This window comes from Dreissena polymorpha, chromosome 10 (assembly GCF_020536995.1).
Source record: "Dreissena polymorpha isolate Duluth1 chromosome 10, UMN_Dpol_1.0, whole genome shotgun sequence".
Classification (NCBI taxonomy): domain Eukaryota; kingdom Metazoa; phylum Mollusca; class Bivalvia; order Myida; family Dreissenidae; genus Dreissena; species Dreissena polymorpha.
Genome location: NC_068364.1, coordinates 55,904,668 through 55,930,991, shown reverse-complemented (window position 1 = coordinate 55,930,991; position 26,324 = coordinate 55,904,668). Strand labels below are relative to the sequence as shown.

General features: G+C 33.8%; 1 protein-coding gene across 1 annotated transcript in view; it reads right to left on the bottom strand.

Annotated features, from left to right (window-relative positions):
- Nucleotides 1–26,324, bottom strand: part of LOC127847658 (uncharacterized) — a 138,960-nt gene that overhangs the window by 95,408 nt on the left and 17,228 nt on the right. Inside the window, 1 exon segment of the mRNA XM_052379713.1 lies at nucleotides 114–329. Coding sequence (XP_052235673.1) covers nucleotides 114–329 — 216 coding nt within the window.

Here is a 26,324-nt window from a genome sequence, read left to right as displayed (position 1 = left end):
GTTACGTGCGAATGTTTAAACAAAACGCACGTACCCAATACTTAATCTAATTGTCCCTTTGATAATAATACAAGATAAAATATATAAAATTAGATTGTGAGTAATGCTTATACCTTTCGGACACATGCTGAGGTCGCCAAAGCATTCTTGTCGGTGACCTGGCCCGGTGACCTTGACAGCCTCAAGATCGCAGTCTATTTTTAGCGCGTTGTTCACTGGGCCGCGAACCAGTTGAGGACTTCCGAGCACCTGCGCATCCAGACCGGAAGGGTTGTCCACACTGGTTCCCGTGATCTTATCCATTGGAAGCCGATAGTAAGTGTCATGGTCTGAATAAAAGGAAATAAATGTTTGTATTCAGGTATGCGGATCAACTGGGTCTTGTTCTGAGAAAATTGTGCTTAATGAATGTGTGTAAAGTGTCGTCCAAGATTAGCATGTGCAGTCCGCACAGGCTAATCAGGGACGACACTTTCCGCTTTTATGGTATTTTTTGTTTCAAGGAAGTCCCTCTATCGAAAATCGAGTTTAGGCGGAAAGTGTCGTCCCTGATTAGCACATGCTAATCTGGGATGACACTTTACGCACATGCATTTAGCCCAGTTTTCTCAGAACGCGACTCAAATACTTGACTTCATCCGCCTAATCGCCAAAAAATAACGTCGAAGCGAAGTGCATGAAACAAAATCTGATACATAACTATAAGGCATTATTTTATAGATACCAGTATGTAAGATCGGAATGATTATTGCAACTTTTTTGTTAATGAAAAAGAGAACATCATTTAAATCATATTTGAATCATAAAATGGCCAGCTGCTCATCTTGTTTAACCCATTCATGCCTAGCGTCCTGAAAAAAGGACATTGCAAACAGCGTAGACCCAGATGAGACGCCGCATCATGCGGCGTCTCATCTGGGTCTCCGCTGTTTGCTTAAAGGGATTTCAGTAAGAAATATTCTAAATATAGAAATAAATATACTAGACATCCCTAATTTTGGAAATAAATTGATCCAATTTACAAGGATGGAAGAGTCCACTGGGCATAAATGGGTTAATAATTATTACCATGTGAATGAGTGATGTTATAATACCTTAAAGGGATCTTTTCACGTTTTGGTAAATTGACAAAATTGAAAAAAGTTGTTTAAGATTCGCAAATTTTCGTTTTAGTTATGATATTTGTGAGGAAACAGTAATACTGAACATTTACCATGGTCTAATAGAGCCATTATATGCATCTTTTGACGATTTTAAAACCTAAAAATTATAAAGCGTTGCAACGCGAAACGATTGAATAATTTGGAGAGTTCTGTTTTTGTCGTTAAATTTTGTGAAACTACGAAGATTGCTTATATAAGGTATAAAATACGTTAAGGATGTGTACTCGGCGGAATAGCTCAGTAGGCTAAAGCATTTTTACTTCAGGACTCTGGCAGGACTCCAGGGGTCACTGGTTCGAAACCTGGTCCGGGCAATGTTCTTTTCCTTTTTTAAATTTTATTCTTGATTTTTTACTGGAGCTTTTACGATCCAATGTTTACATTTATCGATATAAAGCATTTAATGAATAAGTTAAAAAATGCCAAAATCTGTGAAAAGGCCCCTTTAAAGTGCGTGCATCGGTGAACACTTGAGAAAGTTAGAGGAAATGGGAGGCAATTCGTCTTGCTAGTCTACATAGGTAGGAACGCGTAAGTTCCCTTTTGTTTGCGATTTAAAATATAGAAAGCCTTCACGAAACCCGGAATTTTTACATGTCAGTAAAAATAATTATCTTAAAGCATTTATCTTATGTGTCTCCATGCAGACTTTCTTTTTTAGGCCAACATATACATTACTTACAGGAATTATATTGTCAATATAATTCCTGTAAGCCATGTATACTTGTGTGTGTGTGTAAGCCATGTCTAATTGTGTGTGTGTGTGTTCTTTTTTTATCCATGATTCACTAGTAAACATATACTTAGAGTACATGTATATGAATATTGGTAGGTTTAATGAAACAGTTTACAAATCTCTTCTACTTTAATTATATGATATAATGTGTCTGCAGAGCAGTGGTTCAAAAACGATGGATATTAGTTTTAAATTAAATCGATTGCATTTTTTCTTTGACTTTGTTCGTTTTGTTTTCTTTACAAGCATCCGTCATACTGCTTTCATTTAAATTATCAATTATAACCGATTTTTTTACCAATAATGACAGATATTTTGTATTCATAATAAATCATTACAATAAGTATTCACATTTAACAACCACAGGCAGCTGCTTAGAATGTAGGAATGATGCGGGTGGCCAATTATTTCAAGCCAATGATGCACATAAATTATCCGAAATACATATATTACCCGAATAAACCTGTGGAATTTAGTGCAATCAAAGAGTTTCTTCTAACGCTAGAGGAACTGTATCTACTTAATTAATATCATTGGGCCATGTAAGCTATGGAACTGTTAGAATTTGTTTTAAATGTGAACGTACAATTTATAAAGGATACTTTTAGAGGATGTCTACCCAAAATTTAAATGTTCAACATGCTTAAGCTAACGACCAGCATTTTTTTTAAAGTTTTTAAAACGGCAAAAAATAGTTATTGTAAATGTTCGGGGTAAATTAAAACTAGTAATTTTTACATGTACAGTTGTCTTATTCATTAGACAATGGACAAGCGACTACCTTTATGCCCTATGTATATACACGAATTATTAATACTTTGAATGAACTGGTATTTACGCACAAATCCACAATAAAGTAATCGAACAAAATTGCGAATGATGATATTATGAGATTCGTATTTTAAAGAGTCATTGTATATAATTATCACAAAAATACATAACAGTTTATCTCGACGAAGAAAAGCGAACAACGCTCGAACAAACCGTTACAAAAAGGACAAAAAGGGAAGCTGCAAAATTGCAATAAATTATGTTTATATTTCCCAGATTATATGATCCATTCACATACGATAAACAGATCTTCTCTCGATAAAACAGACCAGCGGTATTTAATGGGCAATTTCACCTTTCACCGGTCCGTAAAATTATCCAGGCATCTGAAAGAAATTTCCCCGTATCTCCATCCCAAGAAATGACCACCAGGCCAGAGTCAGTCAGCGCCTAAGATGGGATTCTCGTGAAATATATGGGCCGTGCTCTGTGAAAGGGGGGCTTACTGCATGTGCGTAAAGTGTCGTCCCAGATTAGGCTGTGCAGTCCGCACAGGCTAATCAGGGACGACACTTTCCGTTTTATGATATTTTTCGTTTAAAGAAAGTCTCTTATAAGCTAAAATCATGTTTAGGCGGAAAGTGTCGTCCCAAATTAGCCTCTGCAGTCCGCACAGGCTAATCATTGACGACACTTTCCGCCTAAACTTGATGTACACTTTAGGTACATCAGAACGCGGCTCATATGAACTATTTGGTATTGTATCCCTATATACTTTATCCCTATATATTTTATCCCTATATACTTTATTTCCTCGCCGGAAGGAAGTATGTTTTAGTTACTCTTTGGTTGGTCTATAAAATGCAGGTAGACGCTAAGTTTGTGGAGCAAACAACTTCCACATTTCGCAACCAATTATTGACAATAAAACGTTAAGAATGGTATCACAATCATGTATACATTTGCAATACACTTTTGCATGCCCAATCATTCTTTAATACATTTTGTCTTGAACAAAGCTGATAAACGAGTGGGTTGGTATTTCTTACGTTTGTGGCAATCTCTTAATTACATTTTGTATAAAAAAGACAATAGGAAAGAAAACTCTAGCAACAAAACTAAAGCCATCTAGATATATGACAACAATAAGTTATCAAAAGGTTATAAGTTTTTTTCATCGGAACAAGTATACGGACACGAGTGATAATATCATCATAATACGTCAACATCAACAGATGTTGTTTTTTTTAGTTCTTAACCCATTTATGCCTAATGGACTCTCATCCTTCTAAATTTGATCAATTTATTTCCAAAATTAGGGATGTCTAGTATATGTATTTCTATATTTAGAATATTTCTTACAGAAATTCCTTTAAGCAAACAGCGCAGACCCTGATGAGAAGCCGCACCATGCGGCGTCTCATCTGGATCTTCGCAGTTTGCCATGGCCTTTTTTCTAGACGCTAGGCATAAATGTGTTAATGACAATTTCAAACTCAAATAAAGGAGTCTTTAAAATTGTTATTCATTATAGTTGGTGTCATAGAGAGAGCAGAGAGAATCCGCCATTGTTCAAAAATGAATTCTTTTTCAATGTTATAAACAATATTTCCCGTATAATTATGACATTCCGGTTAATATAAGATCATCTGGTTCAACGTGCGTATTAAGCTGACGATTGATACAGCCATCGCGTATGTATTCAACACGTACACTTGGTCGTAATATTTCACATGGGGATGTCTTCGGTTATCGCATGACCACGATTCACGAAAACCATCCTACCTGCATTGTGCGTACAATTAGGCTGGACTTGCTAGGTAAACCGAGATCATCCGTTGAACAATGATTTAAATCGCTTATCCGAGAGGCCAGATAGCAGGGTCATCTTAGCCAATTCTCCGGACGCTAATAGCATCAGATACGAGCCAGGTGGCGATAGTTACAGAACCCTGCAGTGGTATTCCAGTTGATGGAAAACAGACATGGAAGGGTGTGTGGTACCAAGGATGCAGGGTCTGGTCTAATAATCGATCTTATGTCAAGTTTATGCTATAACACGTTCTTAACGCTGAACTAAGCAACTTATATTGAAATATTAGTATACATGTAACTGAAATGAAGGCAATATATATCTGACCATAAACTTATTGAAACTATTGAGATGGATCATTCAGTTCTGTTTTTGACCTTTGTATTGAAATGACAATTCCTTTACAAACTTAACTTCTGATTTGCAATTTATAATTATTTATATAAAATTATGTTAAGAAATAGTGTCAATTTTGTCTTGATTGAAATCTTTATAGAAATTATACGTTATTTGCAACGGTCATGAACGGTGTAAGATTGGTTTTAAACAATTATATTGTTAGCTCATTTAACGTAAACGTGAATGCTAAGTGTGAAACCCTAGCTCATACAATGTCAACCAAATTCATGTCCTTGAACAAACATACGCCGATTAGGCAGAATAGGGTTGTTTGTTCTTCTCCCTCAAATAATGACATGTAGGACGACACAAAATTGTTTACGACACAAAACTTAGTTTCCACTTTTATCGGATGCTCGTGACACAATGCATCTTTCTAATGTCATTCTTTGTGGTTGATGGTTAAGTTAATGTTGCGATTATGATCGCTTGTAACAACAACTGATCGAAAACTGTATCTAGAATACATTTGGGCCGTGCTCTGTGAAAAGGGGTTTAATGCATGTGCGTAAAGTGTCGTCCCAGATTAGCCTGTGCAGTCCGCACAGGTTAATCAGGGACGACACTTTCCACCTTAACTAGATTTTTGCTAAGAAATGACTTTCTTTAAAAAGAAGATATCATAAAAGCGGAAAGTGTCGTCCCACATTAGCATGTGCTTACTGCACAGGCTAGGCTGGGATGACACTTTACGGACATGCATTAAACCCCTTTTTACAAAGCACAGTCAGCATGAAAAATATATCGGGTGAGAATAAAGAAACTACTTTTCTACACATGATGACTTCTTGCTTATAAGACAAGAAAGTATGCCGTTCTTGACGTACATGAAACTCGCCGTGGCGTAATGGACATGTCCGACAAGCAATCGGGAGGTCACGTGTTCGATCCTCACTCGGGGAGCATTCTGTAGATTTCCCCCAAAGACACCAAGTACTGGTTATAGGCTCAGGAAACGGACTCGAGAGCGTTTCTATGAGCCCGATGCTTAAAATAGGTTTCAACTAAGAAAGTATGTCTTTTGTGACAACAGTAAATAGTGATTTATACAGTTTTTAGACTACACACATACAAATTTTGCATTCAGGCATATGCGTTATAATTGGAACAGGTGGGTATGATCTAACCATGTTGGTATCAATTTAATTTATATTATGTATTTATGTTAATGTTTGAAATGTGGATGGTTTAATAAGAATTTGTATTTATTTATATATATTTTATCTTATAAAATGACCCATCAGTCGCATATTGTTTTCTGCAACTGTTGTGACATATGCGTTCATAATTGATTTCTATTAGTGAAAAAAAGTTGTGTTTAAACATAGAGCAATACACATTAAAATGCATGGTGGCGTAAACATAAGTCGGATGTCATAAAGTTACTGTTGGTGTACCTACATTTTGGTTCACCTACTTTTGACACTCACAACATAGATAGAAAACGTTACCGCTTATAATATGTTATACAAAATGCGGCTCTGGAAAGCTAACAATGCAGTTCAAAATAAGCCATACCTCAATCTATTTAAATCTGTAATTATTCAGGCTCGTTTGTTTGAGAAAACTTTCATGAAGATGGTAGACATGCTTATTCTACACTTTAGGACTAATATCGATGTCGAAGAATTCATGTTGATACATTAACGATCTTAATGAAGTGCACACGGGCACGAACAGTGAAATTTATCCAGCATTTACAACTCAAACCACTTATCTAAAGTAAAATGATTACCGTACTTCAATAATGTTTTGTCTTACATGCAGACGTTATGGCAGAAACAGTTTATTGCCTATAAGTAATAAGCTGACAGGACATGTTATGACGCAACACTTGAACATATAAGCATTTCCGCTGAAAAGTGGATAAATGTTGAAAGCTGTGATTTTCAAAAATGAGACTCGCTGGAATAAATGGTTGAAATGCATAAGCGAAAAGTGTTATCCCATATTAGCTAGTTAAAGTGTTATCCCATATTAGCTAGTTAAAGTGTTATCCCATATTAGCTAGTTAAAGTGTTATCCCAGATTAGCTAGATAAAGTGTTATCCCATATTAGCTAGTTAAAGATTGCATAGGCTTATCATGCACGACACTTTACGTTTTTTAAATATTTGTTTTAAGCATGTCTATTTTTAACGAAAATCCAGTCCAGGCGGATAGTGCCGGCAAAGGCAAATCTGGGGTGACACTTTAAGTACATGCTATCAGCTCCGTTTCCGAGATAATCATTAACACACACACACACAAACGTTCATCAAAGTTTGAATCCAAATTGCTCCAATTAATGAACAATACACAATCGAAATACTCATCGAACATAAAATAATGTTTAAGTAATTAACTAATTGCGATAACGCATCATCAATTTGTCAACTAATACCATACTTTACTGATTTTTTTTGTTGAACTGTGTAAGTCCGCGTTTATGAAAATAATGTTTTTTTTAAAACTTCAATCATGTAACACTCGTTCTGTGAAAACTGGGCTAAATGCATTTGCGTTAAGTGTCGTCCCAGATTAGCATGCGTATTATGCATTTGCTTATCCGGGCGACATTTCGTGTGTATGTAGTCTTTTCATAACTAAAATGCAGGCATGTATAAAGCCCATTTTTCAAAGAACGGGGCTTATAATGTGAGTTATCATGAGTTCTTTAACCCATTTATGCCCAGTGCACTCTCCCATCCTTTTAAATTGGATCAATTTATTTCCAAAATTAGGGATGTCAAGTATGTTTATTTCTATATTTAGAATATTTCATAAAGGAATTCCTTTAAGCAAACAGCGCAGACCCAGATGAGACGCCGCATTATGCGGCGTCTCATCTGGGTCTACGCTGTTTGCAATGTCCTTTTTTCAGGACGCTAGGCATAAATGGGTTAATAAAGCAAGCGTTTAAAGGAGAGTTCTGAGCTTTCAACCAATGGGGATTTTGCAAGAGACCATTTGTTGACTAATCCATGACTTTGGATTAGTGTGCACTGATATGTTTGTATTCATATGAAAGGACTAAAAATAAAAGTGTTTTTCAAGTGCAATTAATTGAATCAGAATGTGTGTAAACGTTATAAATTGGCCTTTTGACATTTTTTTTTCAAAAAGAAACAAATTACACAGTTATGCTACGAACAAAGCCTCGGATCACGCTACCATTCTTAATTTTGAATGCATATGCTGATATTTTGCGCGTACGTTTCTCCAAAGTCGAACGCTTTGCTTTTTATCGCGCTTGGAATCTCGACCAAGGAAATGTAGAACGTTAAAACAGCAAAAAAGATTGGTCGACCTTTAATATTCCATGTAAAGTACAATTTGCGTAGATAACTTGCTACCAAAGTTCAACATTTTGTTAACGCGTTTTATCACAAAACAGTTTTTATTTCTTTGCCAATTAACATCAATCATAAAACGTTGGCTACCAAGATCTTTAGCATCACTGGCAGTTACATTGCCAATTAATTTCGAGGTCAATGCAGAACACACCCGCTATTTTATACCTGTAATTCGTGGAATAGCCCAATTATAATCAGTGCTTATATATTGAAACCCAGCACTAGTGTTTTCTAAAACACATGTGAAATCTTTAATAAGAAAATATGAATATCATAAAAGTTAATTAACTTCCAACATTATGTTTTTGAAAATGTATTCTACGCCACAAGAGAGTACTTCAAATTCTGTTAAATGCACTTTTAATAACTAAAGTTTTTAAGTCGACGTTCATTAATTGCAATTGAAATTTTCAATTTACTGATGAATGACTTTTCGCACATAATTGCATTTACACCCCGACGTGCGATGTTAATAATAACACAGACGCGTTCTTAGTTACATAAATAAAAATATCCATAAAAATTTGACATTCATACAGAATTATAACATGTATTTAATCTTGATTTCTATTGTTTTTGCCATATATACATTCAGTATACACTGAAATGAATTCTTTTGAAAATTAGAAATACAGCTATAAAGAATATATAACTGGAATTTAAGGCATTGTTTTACTAATTCGTTGAGAGTTAAACCTATCTATACAATATCGAGAAAATTCAATATAAGCAGACACGATTTAGATGGCCATATAAAATATAAGCGATTTACTTTTTTATTGCCATTTTGGTATACGCCCTTTTTCAAGTAAATAGCAGAAAAAACGTATGGGCATATCGAAACCACATTCACAGACAATACGACATGTTAGCGTACTATTTGGAACGTGCCCCACTTATATTTTACGTCGACGACGAAACTTAAAAATATGAAGGAATTTCAGAATCAGTAACCAATAAAAGTTGAAATGTATGTCTGTAAATCTAATTGATAATAGACTAAACATGCACGGACGTTGCACGAACATATGGTTCACATTGCGCTGTGTTATATTCATGAGAAATACGTTAGATTGTAACAAAGTTTGCATTTGCAAGGAAACCAGATAATCAGCATAGATTCGCGGATGAACAGGATCACGCCATCTTTTATGTTTGTAATGTGTACTGTATTGAGTATTAAAAAAGTATAAACAAACATGTATGATTTTTTATGTGTTACGTTACGCGCTAAACCAGCCATCTAACACACATGTATGAACTTACAAAAGGATTCACCTTTTAACTATTTTGTACACTTATGGCTTATACAAATCGTCTTTATGATACATAAAGTGCAAATATACAAAGATAATTGTTAAAACCATATTTCATAAGATATATAAAGTGTATTGCATTGGTTTTGCATTGCAGTTCGTTTAATACACGTGTGCAGCATATTGAAGCAAAATATACAAAGATAATTGTTAAAACCATATTTCATAAGATATATAAAGTGTATTGCATTGGTTTTGCATTGTAGTTCGTTTAATACACGTGTGCAGCATATTGAAGCATGTTAACGCAATCTGATAAATGGATATGCTGTCGACCGTTAGTTTAAACTTTGAAACACATTGCATTTTGTATGGATTATCCTACGTTGTCATATAATTAATTTTACATGATACCATTAAGATAATACCTTTGATGTTGGTAGGTTCATGAAAAGCTTCCTCAGATATGTTTAATTACTGGAAGTTTGTTTTGGGGTGCTCAGAAGTGGCTTGGATGAATCTCGCAGCACGTGCTAACAGCTACGCCAGTGCTTATGAAGTTAATGAAGAGCGCGTGTGCTTTGGCCTGCTTGTTTAATGTTACATTAACAAAGTTTTCAAACAAACTGATTAAAGGATGTTGCTGAGGTTTGGTTTATAATAGAAATCTATCTTCAGAACCTGAATGCAATTACTCAAAAGATGTTCTTCATTGAATAATAATGCCATCGTGTGTACAGGTACAAGTGAATTTGAAATAGCGAATAGCAAAGGAATAGAGTTTGTTGTGTTTATACTGAAATGTATGGTGCTTTTATGTTGTATGTCAATACTTGTTTTGGGAACTGAGTAAAATAATTGTCCGCTAATTTACATGAGGTACCAAAATGACCAAATGACTTTAATTCAAGGGGGCTTGTGTTCCAAATTAAATAACAAACAATCGCATGATGCGGCGCCTCATCAGGGTCTGCGCTGTTTGCTTCAAGGAATTTATGTAAGAAATATTTTAAATATAGAAATAAATATACTAGACATCCCTTATTTTGGAAATAAATTGATCCAATTTAGAAGGACGGGAGAGTCCACTAGGCACAAATGGGTTAATTAAGTTAATGTTTTTTAATCCCACTTAACATTCACTATAAAACTATAAGCACCTGTGTAACTTGAAACGAGAAATCATGGGCATTTCTAAGAGCACCGGAAACAGCTGTGATTTCAGGTTCATCAACATCTCTTTATACGAATGTCTAATACACCTGATATCGAAGTACAGCTGAACTATTTAGCAGACATCTGGTAAAATATGCCTTTAATTATTAAATGTACTGCATTCATTGGCGAATGGCGTGGTTTTATCAATTACGTCTTATGATAGATGGGCTCGATTTAATGCAGTACATTGGCCAATGGCCATAAACGCAAAGATATTACAATAATTGTGACAAATACACATCCCAAATCCACGCATTCAATATAACTCGAGTTGTGAATGAAAATTGCTTATGATTTTAACAAGACACACAAATGGAATAGTGAGATATACTGTTCAGATCCCAACAATGTAGTAGTTTAATGATATCAATGCAAATGTTATTAAACATATGTCTATGATTTGCTTTTTTGTAAGGTATTACAATCTTTGAAACCCAACTGCATTGTATACATATAGCATCTGCAAAACTCTGCATTGAAAGCAAAGAAAACTACGTTTTAATATTGTGTAATGTTTCATAAGTTAGAATAAATGATCAATTGGCTTCTCACCTAAGATTTGTGTTTTTTATGACACAGAACATTCATGCTGCATTTTTTCTTTTGGGGGGGGGGTATATTGAAGCTGATGTGCACTTTATTTCCTTTTATGTCAATACAATTTCATTGCATTTTCGTCTATCAATATTTCATCTACTGAGATGGCTAAAAGTTACAATTTGAAAAAAAAACAACAACCTGAGTCACTGCAAAACAAAAGAACAATAAAGTTATTTGAATTGCTTTGTGGAAAATAACTTAAAAAACATACGATATTTAAAACATTCTATTAAAAAAAAAATACATCTAAAACCGCAATACAATACTATTAGATTATTTAACAGCGTTGTGTACAAAACAAAACTGTTATAAATGTTAACTAATACCCAACTGACAGAATATATCAATCGAGCCGATAGTCGATTTACATGAAAGTATGATAGCTGTGTACGAGTCCAAATATATCTTAGAATGTATGGCCTTCAACGTTGAAAAACACCAGATGCAGAAATGGCAATCAATCGCCCTTCTTACACAATGCATTATGAATACAAATATTTATAGTTTTTTTAATAAAGATATTCCCAAAAAAATCTAAACGTGCACAAGTTTTCTATAGATTTACGATTCATATCAAGTTTCAGTAACTGAAATATAAAAATTAATTTCCCGATGATACTTACATTAGCAGCTACGTTTGCTGGTCATGAGCAAACACTTGCCTCAGTTATATCTGAGAATTCGGTAGCTGCCGATCTATATGTATCTTGAGTAGTTAGGGATAAACATCATAAATCATGCTTTATGCTATTATGGTTTTTCTAGATTAAAAAAATCACAATTATTTATAAATAAATAATAAAAGTGAATAACAAAAACGCGAATAATTAATTATTTTCGTGTGAAAATGTCTAAGTGCTTCAATTTATTTAATTATTTTTGTTGTCTGAAAAGACGGACCGTTTGAATTTCATTTCCAATGCGACTATTCCAGTGCTTTGTCTTTCATTTACATAAGTCTCTATCCACTATTTTTGTGTGAAATGACCGCTTAAACTTTGTACTAAAAGTTCTCTATTACAATTACTGAACAGTCAAGTCTTACATTGGCACTGTTAACATTCCAACGATACAAATATAACTTTACTTTATGACTGATCTTCAACAAAATAACATTAAAAAAACATAATGATTATTATACATTTAAATGGAATTAATCAAATATGAACTGGTAAAACTCGTGTAACTGGTATCGTAAAAGACAGGGAGTTTTTATTTTATTTTAGGAGAAGCATATGATTATCCTGATTAAGGGTGATTTCCATCGCCACATGATTTGTTCGAAATACATCTGGGGTGGTATTCCAGAAACATCTTAAGTCATTTCTTAAATATTTTCACTTAAGTTAAAAATTACAATGTTTTGTATTTTTTTACTCAATAAAGACATGCATGTTTTTTTGGTATTCCTCAAATAACATTGACACAATGATGTTATTTTGATGTAATTTTCAATGCCTAACTATTGCAGTATGAAATAAAACACTTAAGAAAAATTCCCAATTTAAGGATAAAAATAAAATTTAACTTAAGATGCTTCTGGAATACCACCCCAGATCTGTTTCTCAGCTACATGTATCTGGTTAACAAGCGATGAACGACGGACAAAACAACTCGATCATTAAAGCTCACAATTAGCAAGTAGTGCCCAGGTGAGCTAAAACAGTTTGTCTGGTTGAATCTTCATTACGATATTGATAACATGACGATCAATTATATGGTCAATTGTCGTTTGATGGATGTAACAGTTGAGTGAGGTTTTACCTATTCTAATGAGTCATTTAGTATCAGAGGCGATGTTACTAGCGACCCGTAATGTATGAATAATGAGATACACGGCTGCTTCCTACGGACCCGGTAGGGGTGAAACAGCATAACACGGTCCATTATAAATTTACAATTCTGTATATATCGTGCGGGTTCAGTAAGTAGTCGAGTCATGAAGGTAAGTAAAATCATGACTTTGCCACACTGTTTTCAGCAACGCAATCGTGTTTTCATCCATGAAGTGAGTTCACTGAACTGACTTGATACTTACAACAACTGGTCATGTATGGAAAAAAACAGGGTGTATACGTGACATGGTTTGGCAAATAAAAAGAGACTATTCTGTACGGGGTAAGATAATCAAGTTCTTTGACTTTAACTACGTTTCATTCAATAATCCAATTAAATCAAAACGCGAAGTTTAAATCACACAGTACTAGGCATGTTTAAGGTCATAAAGGGTAACAGTGTGAAGACATCAATTGTTTTGGTTTCATGTGAAAATGTGGGGTAAACATCATGCGTATGATTTTCTTAATGCATCTTTTCTTTCTTTAACAAACTGGTCTACAATTGAATGCTAAAGCAATTGACATAAAGATCAACATGCCTATAATATTGCATAATGTCCTGAAAATAAATAAAATGATCCTATTGCGTCTTTCGATTGACACTGGAAAGCATTTTGTTTGAAGGATTTTTCAACAATTGTTTTATTAATTGTGTAACTGGTTAAGGGCCAAGGTTCCAACCATGTTGTTTAACCAATAAAAAACAAGCAACATTTCTTACATAATTCGATATAGTGTAAGACATTATTACAGATTAACCATAATGGAATGTAGAGTGAAAAAGATAAAAGTCCAATTGAATAATTCGTTATGGTATATTGTGTTGCAACTATCTTAAAATATAACTATGCATAGTCTTCACCCTTAAATGAATGTGTTCTATATATTTCCACATGTTGTCTTAGGATAAATAAATAATTCCAATATTAGATGTTTATACCGTTAAATTTTGTGCACACATTTTAGGAGCAATCAATAATTCCAGCAAATGACATTAGATGTTTATATCGTTAAATGACTAGCAAACATTGGCAGCGACGCTATCTGGGCATGAGCAAACAATATTATTGATAGATCTAGATCTGTAATAATTACGTATGTAAATGAGTCAGTATAACCATTTTGTTTGCTAGAGATTAAAATTAAGGAATAAATAAATCTCTATGATTAAAAAACTAAATCATTAATTCAGTTATTGTTATAATTATTAATATCAACTTGTTTTTCTTGTTTGACAATCTGTTAAACATATGCTTTTTTTCCCCACAAAATAAACTTACTGATTAATACATAAAGCACTGATAAATTAGACTAGCTGACGATTAAAATACGAGATAGAAACTCTATGCTTTGAACTAACTTATTTGAAATTTGCAATATTAAATACTACGTTTGAACATTGTACGTATGCCATTAGAAAGGTCTGGAATTAAACAAGGGTGGTTTTTACTCATCCTCGACCACATGTATAATTTATTGATATATTTCAGTTTATCCATCATCACAAAAATGTACCCGTTTAAAAATAACATACAAAGGTGTTTTAAATACATTGCAAAACACATGATACCACAGGCAATCGTTTGATAACCGAAAAGTAATGAAAACTAAACATGGTTGACTTACATGCATGTTTAAGTGTCAATTTAAGTATGAATTGCACATGTATGTCATGCACATTGGAAATTGCATACACATCGACAACGACTTTTCGTAAGTCAGAAATAAAACAAACAGGTAACATGTGTTTTGGCGCTGACAAGATGTAGTAATTGCGCAATTCATCTTATATATCGTATTATTACAGAAGAGTGCGATTCGTCAAGTATCAGAATAAAAACATATGAGAACGGTCAAATCGGTCTAAACCAGACCAATGTAACAGTCTTTCATGTCCAATTTATTGATTTAACGTTGCACCAACAACTATAATACGAAAAATTGTTATATATTTTTGTAAGTTTGTACAACGCTCATCACTTTGCAATTTACACTTTAATATAATACTGTATACTTGATTCACGTTAATTTGAACACGTCCTGAATAGTCTACCGCCGTTTGTATCACCTAACAATTGCAAATCGGAATTACGTACTCAGCCAATGCGATATTGTTTGCATTCTTTGTATTTGTTCCAGTCATAAAATCATTGCAACACTTTTTTCCGAATTGGAAAAAAACAAATTGTATGAGGGCAAAAATGCTCTAAAGAACCTCATTATCTACTAAAAGGCTTATCTTCTGATGAAAATGAAGATGACTTAATAAATATCAAAAAACAACACCACTAGTTTTATATAATTCTGTTTCCGTTATTTTAGTGCTGAAAATACAAAATACGGATATTCGACAACGCGGACATCATTTGCATAAATGATATACTTTTAAGGAACTTACGAAAAGAAAAACACCAATCAATAACGCAACGTACTAATACATATAAAATGAGATATTAATATATATATTTATTGCAATATTTTTTTTCTTCACTTGCCTTTAGAAAGTAGAACGTTTACGAAGCAAAGTAACAATTGAAGACTCATCTAAGAATTTTTTTACGGGTATTTGATCCTGAAATGGTGTACTTAACTGAGAACATACACGTAAATAATGTTTACGAGCAAACTTCGACAGGTAATCATGTTCTCGATGGAAACAAGGAATTTCGATTGCTTTACCTGTTCACCGATTGCATAGAATCTGCAAGGTCATGCAGTGCATACAAGTGTATGTTTTGTACATACTGAGTCATTTTATGTAAATGTATAAATAATACAGCTCTGGGAGTTACCACTAGGACAGAAACGTATATAACGGTAACGCTTGTAAAGACAATAATATTTGTTTTCTTATCTTTGGAATTAAATAAATTAAATTTGTTGTTGAATTTTATTGATCTGGATCAGTTATTTAGCCTTTTATTGACATGTGCACATTAGTACAGTTTAAACGTATATATCACATGCGATACTTTTGATTATGTTTTGTTCTTTTGCCTAACACGCGATCAGATTAGGGCAGGGTTTTTTGCATGCCCGATTACTTTACGTGTTGCATATACGAGGCTATAGGTCGAGTAGATTCTGGCATGAATGTTAGTCTAGTTTTTTGGATATAATACTAGTAAATAACCATTCCAGAATAATGTCATTCATAATATACTATTAGTATTTTTACATAAGTCGGTTTGTTTGCTAACTGCAAAGTACACTATATTTTTAGACCGCAAATCTGGACTTCAGATTCCGAAATAGACTTCTACGTTATTAACCGAAATGAGATTTCCTGTATTCAAAATGTGAAATATGCAGTACGAACACATGCGTTGAAAGCGAGTTATTTTTATGAATAAAACCATTTCTTTTAGAATCATCCGAATCAAAGATTGCACCTGACATTAACGTATCTGCAAGGAACAAAATATCGAAAAGGCGGATAACGAGGCCACGTTTGAAACTTGTTTGTTGTTTGCATATTTTAAACCCGAGGAATGCACTTTATAAACAGTAGTCGGAGAAGGATTATATTGCAGTTATATGTTGGTGGAATTTTACGTCTGAAGTGTGTGAGCACTGAAATATTCCGTTCATGGTTTCTTTTATGAGGCTAACACGTGTGTTTGTTATAATTTATATAACATCATGTCGCTACATCCTAAGATATGTTGCCTCTCAGAAAGTAAACAGCATCACACATTGTGATACTTATTAAATGAACTATGTAGCACTGCAAATAATGACCTGTGTTCGTAAATTAAGTGCTCTTTAATAACCCGAAGCGCGTCTATTTTATTATATGCTACCGTTGAATGTTATCTTTTCTGTGAGACAGCTTTTGTAACTACTGACTACCATAACATATCAATGGTGGGTTGAACCTAATCTATGAACACATCAGCACACTAATTTTGAAAGCTCCACGGTAAACCACATAGACAACAAGCGAAATAATTAACAAAAAAATGCCTTATCATTTTATACGTGGTTTATTTTTGATAATTTTTGAGTGCAATCAACGATGCGTGTTGATGTTTTGTGCTTTCTTAAACTTTGTGTAAATTAGCAAAAAAGATATTTCAGTAAGATTCTGAGAACCTCTGGTATTTGTCATTTTAAAGAACGTACGGGTTCGTCTATACTGTTAACAATGGGACTACGCGGATATAAAAAAAATAATAAAATAAGGTTATAATAAAGTAAATATATATTTGTAACAAATTAATTTTCGTAAATCGAAAATCTAAATATTTAAATGATTTAAATAGACCGATGCAAAATATGTGAAAGTAATGCAAAACAAATAACAACAACCTGTTTAGGCTTTGCATGAATTATTGATCATGAAAAAGTATAAGCATGATGGACGATCAAATAACCTTGGTAAAGTACGATAGTTCTATCGGCGTTAAACTGTTAGAGGCTTATAGCTTCCTAGACTTCCTAGTTTAGAGCCATATTTTGTTATAATTGAGTCGATATAGGTAATATGCGAAGCAAAGTGGTGATTACGAAATAATGTGCATGAATAATTATTCGTATTTTTATTCTTATAAAAAGGAGCACTTACAACTGACAGTTGTGAACTGTGATATTGTTATATGAGGATCGTTCTAGTTATACGTTGTTTAATGTATGGGCATAAAATGTCGTCCCAGATTAGTCCGTGCAGTCCGCAAATGCTAACCAGGAACGACACTTTCCGCGTTTTTACAAATATTTTTAGAGGAAGTCTATTGTGAACGAAAATTCAGTCCAGTCCAGGCGGACAATGTTGACACTGATTAGAATTGTGCGGACTGCCTGGGACGACACTTAACGCACATGCATTAAGCCTCGTTTCCCTATAGGGAGGCTTAAATGTTCATTTAGACTTAGACTTATATTAAAAACGTGTGAAGAAAGTTCTTTGTCAGAAGCAAGGATAAAAATTTCCATTTAAAACATAAGACAATCACTTTATTTTTGCCATTTCGGATACGATGTATTAGTATTATTAAAATCACATAAAAATAGAATAAAAAATATGTATCAACTATTTGTATAATACGTGTATGATAAGATGTATGAGCATAACGTAAGTTAATTATCGGTAACATCAAATTTACCACGAATGTCTTTCAGTCGAATGCTGATGATGTAATTACTCCTGCACAGTTTTCATAATAGCTTTAACATGCATGGACATTGCACGAACACATGGTTCACACAATAGCGTATTATATTCATTAGAAATCAGAATGTAACACATTTTACATTTGCCAGGAAGTCCTACAATACTGAACATGGGTACGCTGATTTATATGTTCAAATCATGTTTTGTTTTTCTACTGTGGACATGATGGGTGATGAAAAAGTAAAAACATACATGTGAATTTTTAAATGTGTTATGTTCAATCGCACAATCATTTAACACGCATGCTTGAACTTCAATTACTGCGGTTGGTCAATAAGTACACTGAAACACTGTTCACAAAAATAACAGAATGGCACACACATGCAATTAAAATGCAAACGCCACATTTATATCATTTAGCAAATAAAAATAAAATAAAAACGGTTTGTTTCATAGCTATGCATACAATTATTTAAATATTAACTTGAAAGACGTGTGTTACTTGTAACGTGAAAGCCAGGCAGTTTTCACAGAACCGGAAGCATGAACTGTTAATGGGTCATTGAAATCGCCCTACGCCTGTCCGGTACACCTGCTTTCGAAATACATCTGATCTGTATCGCAGATATCTGGCACAAAACGCTCAATTAATTTATATCTGGATACTTAATGATACCCATGACTATATAGTTGATGATTACTTGATAGCTTCAACATAGAGAAGGATTTAATTGAGCAAAGTTTATTAATTACATTTTTGAAAGATACCGATAAATTCAGATTACACTCAAGAACATTAAATTTACCTGAAAGTGTGGCAATACAAAATGGCATAATGCTTAAAGCGTTACCACAAACTATTCATGTTGCAATGTTCCTTACTATCAAAATATAACTCTCACTATGGCCAGCCGTGTCTTAATGCTATGATCGAAATCTTCAATATTGTAATTACTACAAAATAAGAGCCATGTTCACGGATTCGTTTTATTTATTTTAATATATTTATGCACACAGCACATCATGGTACGTTGTTTTCAATTGCAATACAGTCTTTCGCAGTACATGCATAATAACATTGCAGTATCCGCGACTATTTGTTTCATTTATGAGAATTCTTTAACCATAACGGACCAACAACTCTATCATGAGGGACACAATACATGTTTCTTATGCATTGACACATTAATGTTATGAGCAAGTTTCACGGTGAGTGGGTAAAAACATGTCACTTCTAGACTGTAAGAATTGATCCAAATACGGAAAATTGCTCCGCCTAATAGCAGCTATGTTTTCAATGGACAAAAACCATAACTCACTCATCATTGGACAATAAATTATGGTCTGTAATTAGTTCAGAAGCATTTCATTTAATTTGTTCTTATGGCCTAGTTTTTGCATCCATTAAATACAGCTTCGAACTGGGCAATACTATTTTTGGGAACAAATAGTGACCCAGATTTTAATCCGAAATGATCCAGTTTCGAAGTCGCCGAAATATTTTGGTACAAATGTTCTGACCAAATTTCATGCAGCTGATCAATATGTTCTCTAGAGTGTTCTCACGCTTTCTCTGCGATATGACGTAGTGACCTAGATTTTTACTCCTAACAGACCCAGTTTCAAACTCGGCCGAAATATACGGACCAAATTTTCATGAAGATAGGGCCCTAAATGTTTCATCTTTAGTGTTCTCACTCTTATTTTTTGAATTTGACATATTGACTGAGCGTTTGATCCCAGGTGATTCAGTTTCGAACTCTGCTGTGAAATCATAAGGATAAATGTTTTAAGAAGTTCGGGCAATACATTCGACTTCGAGATTGTTCACAAAGCAAATAATTATGTCTCACGAAGCACAACGCACAACGTACAAAGAACGACAGGCAAACCGGCCATCACAAAAGCTCGCCACGCTGTTCTGAGGTGAGCTAAACAGTTTTCCAGATTTCATCCTCATAACAAAAGTGATAAAATGTCGAACGATTACATGGTCAATGGTAGTTTGAAGAGTGTAACAGTTGATTGAGGTATTGCAGATTTTAATGAACTGTCAGTGGCGATGTTTCTAGCGATCGTTAATGCATAAATCATTCGTACCACGGCTTCTTACTGACCAAATATGGTGTGACACAGCGTAGCACGAGCCCAATGTAAATTTAAAGCGCTGTATAGTCGTGAAACGAATGTTTCTAACGAGGTCATACTTTTCTCCGCATTTCAGAAAAAGCATGACTTAACTAAGCTATACAATATTTAAAAACGACATCTTGTTTATATGCGTGAAGTCAGCTTATGTAACTGATTGAAAAAAATCCCCTAGGGCCAAATATGAACATAGACACGGTCTCGAAGTGACCCAGATAGGCCCATGCGCAGCGACTATTCTGTACGAGTGATATAAACTTATTTATATAACTCACGAAAAGTTTGTCGCAATATGAAAATCCAGTGCGTTTACATGTTACAATATTGTACTTAAAATTATGATTGTCATCAGGACGGAGTGTTAAAAAACCACATACTAATAGGCAGCGTATCGTTCATTAGGGTCACAGTGTGATAACATTCAGTGTTTGGATTTTATAGGAAAATGTTGGGCTAACATGCGCAGGATTTTCTTACCGTACCTGTTCTGCCTTTCATAATCTGGTCTACAATTAAATATAATAACATATTACAGGAAAAAACAACCTCTAATCAGTCGAATTGTAACAAAAATATATTAATTGACATTTTTGTATTTTCATTGACGATACAAAAAGCATTTATTCTACCAATATGTGTATGTGTAACATGTTATGGTCCTAGCTTAAAATAACGTTTGGCTTTGGTGTTGCTTTCCATTTAAGTGAAAATGTATACGTATTTAGCCTCTTGCCTTAATAAAAGCAAAAATAAACTAAATGTTTCTGGGGTTTCGTTATTACAGAGCTGAGAAGTTTAAGAATCTATTACATATGAACCATATTGCAATGTCGAATAAAATTAATGAACGAACAGGAAATAGTATGCTCTAGTTCATTGTCTACAACTTACTTGAAATGTTACTAGGCGTAACCGCACCTTTAACTAAATGCATTCTTAATATTTCTACGGGTACGTAAGTTGTCTCAGACATATGTAAGATCATAAAAGGATTCCAGCAAATATCATTAGGCGTATTTACCGTTAAATGACTTGCAAACATTGGCAGCGATGCTTGCTGGGCATGAGCAAACAATTGCTCTGGTTACTTCTGAGTTATTGATAGCTTCAAATCTGTAATAATTATGTACGTATCTAGGGCAGCACGAGTAGAATCTGCTGATTTATGGAATAATATAATTATGTTTGCGAGAGATTAACGTTAAGGATTTAATACAATGTCTATGATTAACAAATAATCATAAATGTATTTATTGGTATAGTAATTATGAAACTAAACTTATTTTTTTTTATCGCTGTGTTGATCATCTGACAATAGCATGCTATTTTGTTCTGCAAAATAAGCTTACCGCTGACTAGAAATAGCACCGATTAATAAGAATAGCTGACGATTAAAATACGGAAAAGAAACTCCATCCTGTGGACAAACTTGTCTGAAATTTCCAACATTAGACACTACATTTGAAAATCGTTCGCACGTCAATAGAAAAGTCCGGATTTTGACAAGGTCACAAGGGTTGTCTTTACTCTTCCTCGAACACAAAACTCACGAACAAAGGTGTTTGTATACATTACTTAACATATGATATGCACAGGCGATAGTTTGATAAATTAAAATTAATGTAAATATGATTGCTCTACATGTATGTGAAAGTGTACATTTAAGTTGTTCATTGTGCAAGTGTGTTTTTGACATTTGGTCAGCTCATTAACATATTCAACGGCTTTTTCTCAGTAAGAGAGTTTTGCGAAAAATACAAAAAGGTCAGGATGCTTCTTGGCGCCGAAACCTGATTTATTTTCTTAATACAGAAGTGTGTGATTCGTCACGTATCTGAATCATAAGCATAAAATAGCGGTCAATGCGATGTGAAACAGACCTATGTAACAGTATATTATGTATTGTGTATTAAGTTAACCTTTGAACTACAAAAAATAACACGAAACATTATTAAAGAATTTTCAACTAGTGCAACGCAAAGCACGTTGCAATTAACACTACAATTCTTTATATTTTTGTCGCGTTATTTGGAACATTTTCTGAATAGTCAACCGCAGTATTTATAATTGAATAGTTGCCATTTGGAATTACGAATTCAGCCAATTTTAACTTAAAGACAAGATCAACATGATTGTGTTCCCAATATTTGAATTTGTTCAAGAAATATTCACATTTCCACACCTTTTTTCCGAATAGTAAAACAGCATGAATTAGAGTGAAAATGCCCTTAAAGGGGCCTTTTCACAGATTTTGGCATGTTTTGAAGTTTGTCATTACATGCTTTATATTGATAAATGTTAACATTAAATTTTAAAAGCTACATTAAAAAATCAAAAATAAAATTTAAAAAAGGAAAGAAAAAGTAGCCCTCAACAATGCTCGAACCAGTGACCCCCGGAATCCTGAAGTAAAAACGCATTAGCCAACTGAGCTATCCTGCCAATCATAAATAGCAGGCGTATTTTATACATTTTATATGCAATCTTAGTAATTTCACAAATTTAAACGACAACATCAGAAAATCTCCAAATTATTTAATCGTTTCGCGTTGCAACGCTTTATAAATTTTAGGTTTTTAAATCGTCAAAAGATGCATATAATTGCTATATTAGGCCATGACAAATGTTCAGTAATACTGTTTCCTCACAAATATCATAACAAAACCGAAAATTTGCGAATCTGAAACAATTTTTTCAATTTTGACAATTTACCAAACCGTGAAAAGATCCCTTTAACAATCTAATTACCTACCCAGTAAAAGTCTTCTAATGATATTCATTACTACTTTCGAAAAACAACAACAACAACACTTGTTTACATCGAAAATCAGTGTTAATAAAAATACATATGAAAATGCGGTAACGAAAACCTCACAACGTGTTTGCATTAAAAAATAAATTTTACTAACACGAAAGGTACGAAAAGTAGAATCGTAATCAGTATCGGTCGATTAAAAGTATACAAGACATGCGCCAGTAAATATAATAGAAGATATGTTAATACATAAAACTTCGTTCTAAGGAAACATCCTGACATATAGTAAAAACTTACAACATCAGTTAAATAATGTTTACGAGGAGATTTTCGACATGTAATCGTTTCCTCGATGGAAAGATGGAATTTTGATTGCTTTTCCTTTTCACCGATATCATAAATCTGCAATATCATTCAGTGCGTGCAGTGCATGCTAATGCATTTTACGCACTTAATAAGTCAATTTATGTACATATAGAATAATACAGCCCGGTGAGTCACCACTTGGACAGAAACTTACAGTACGCTGGTAAGGAGATTTAATGTTTTTTCTCCTTGCTTTGGATTGTATTCCGTTATTTAACGGCGAATAACACTGATTGGTATTGCTAATGCAATCACATAAGCGCACGTTAGTGTAATTTATGATAGTACATGTATGTTACATGTGATTTTGTTAAATGCGTCTTGCTGTTGTGCCAAACACGCGTTCAGAGTATGATCTGGGTTTTCCGCATACCTGATTATTAAACATTATTTTTTACATGGCAATAGGTCGATTAGATTCCGGTGTGAATGTTAGCAATTATTGCTTATTTATTTGGAAATAATACAAGCTAATGACGAGTCAATAATAAAGTCTAGACACTTTGAATCGTGAATGATACACATTACATACTGTTGGTATTTTAACACGGGACGGTTTGAATGCAAACTTTGTTGGCATTTTCACACGGGACGGCTTGTATGCATAACTGCAAAGTATGAGTTAACAATTTTAAACAATATATTTTTTCAAAATCATGACTAACGATCCCAAACTATGCTTCTGTGCCATAGATCGGGAATCAGGCGAGTTTTATTGAAACTTTGAAATATCCCGAATAAACAGATTGCGTTTAATTCACCTGTTGAAAAAAATAACATAAGACATATGCACGTCACGAAGCTAGTTATTTGTAAGATTAGAACCGGATTTTAATTTTTTAAACCATTAGAATCAAAGATTGCGCGTGACGTTGACATATCTGCCAGTAACAAGATATCGAAATAGGCTGATTGCGAGGCCACTTTTGGAACCTGTTTGTTGTTTGATGTCTATATTGACAGAAGTCAGAGATGGATTCGATTGAAGTTGGCGGGTTCTTAAGTTTGAAGCGTTTAATCACTCAAAATACTGCTTATGGTTTGTTTATTAGACTTTTACTGACATTAGCATTTTTAAACGCTTGTTGCTTTAATAAATGTTTTAACGGCATGACATTGTCAGTACTGACAAAAGGAATGGGGAAATATGTGTTGATGACAAATGTTTGATATTGCGTACAATAATTATTTAAAATTAAATTGAATTATATTCTTGGATTACATACACCGTAGATTATCTAAATATCAACGGTCAACAAATATAACGTCCAACAGACATTCACTTAGAGATCGTTTTAGATGAAGAAGCTCTACATGTGTTGATATATACATCTAGGTTTTGACAATTCTACCTCAAAATGATTGTAATAACTACATTATATTAATTAGGAGGGCGAACTTTGTAGATTCCAATATTGAACATTGAAAAGAAAATAGAGCAAGTTCAGACATTCAAATAGTACATTTGAATCATGCGGTCTGTTGTTATGAATTGGTTGGCCTCAGAGTTGTATTTCATTTGAAATACTGTGCGTGCAATGAAAGACTAAATTATTGTTCAGTATATGTGCTTTATCAGTGTCAATATATGTTGCATGTTTCTTTAAGGAGTATACAACGATACAACTTTACAAACCAATCTGTGTAAACATTAATACATTTAAACGGAGATAACCAATATTTCCTCCTTTAAGGAACGAGAGCGCCGATGGCGTTGAAAGCATAGTTGCAAGATACAGGGAAGTTGCTGCTGAAGTAAATGTTTAGGTCAAAATATACTAAATAGTTTCCTTATATGGTTCAATGTAAAAGCGACAAATTTGAGCGAAAATAAATACAACATTTTGCACATAGAGACCCCCATAACCATACCTTTTCTTGACGGGCATTCTTAGCTGAATCGATTTAAGCAATAAAAAAGATATGTCATGTTCGAACCAAACAAGAATTCGACTCAAATCAAAATCGACTGTTTTTGCACCTTCTTTTTTCGACCGTTTTCTAGTGGATTGTAACCTTTTGCAGTACCATTTTTTACTTTAATCTCTAACTTTATCTTATTTCAGGTATTTAATAGTGAACACCTATGCTTACCCTATCAATATCTCCAAACGATAAAATCAGAACAACAGTCTAAAGTGTAAAACATGCCTTCGAGGAAAATATGATGATTTGTTTAGACAGGGACCTATACAGTATATTTAGAAAGTAAAGACCTTCATGACTAGAGGTCACATAACCCCAAACCGGAACTCATGTTTTTAGGGTTACATGCAGTCAGTTTGATACTTAGCACACATTGTTGAATGCATGCTGCTTAGGATTTGTAAAATACATTGCAAATGGCTTGTTTTGGTATAAACTTGAAGGTATATTTGTAAGATATAAGAACATAAGCAATTTTATTGCTCTACTTTTTGTGTTGATGGTTCCCGGCTTTGAAAGTAGGTCATACTATTTGAGCCCAAAATGGTTGTCTGCACAGCTGTCAAAACCGGTTTGCCTATTCTAAGGTTAATATTTTGAGTTAGCACGCATAGAATGTAATGACATGCATTTGTCAAAAGATTATGCATTTATCTTTCCAATGATGTATGATGATATAGTGGGTATGCGCTTGATCATGGTAAAACTTGATATCGAACTTCAACTATTTTATATGTAATATAGAAGGAAATTAATTGCGCATGCGTAACCTCGATTATTCATGACTCGATTATTTAGTTTATTGTAAACTTAACAATTTCTGACATCACTAGTCGCCTCCCTTGTTGGTTCATGCTACCAAAATGTTCTATTTTTAAAAACGGGAA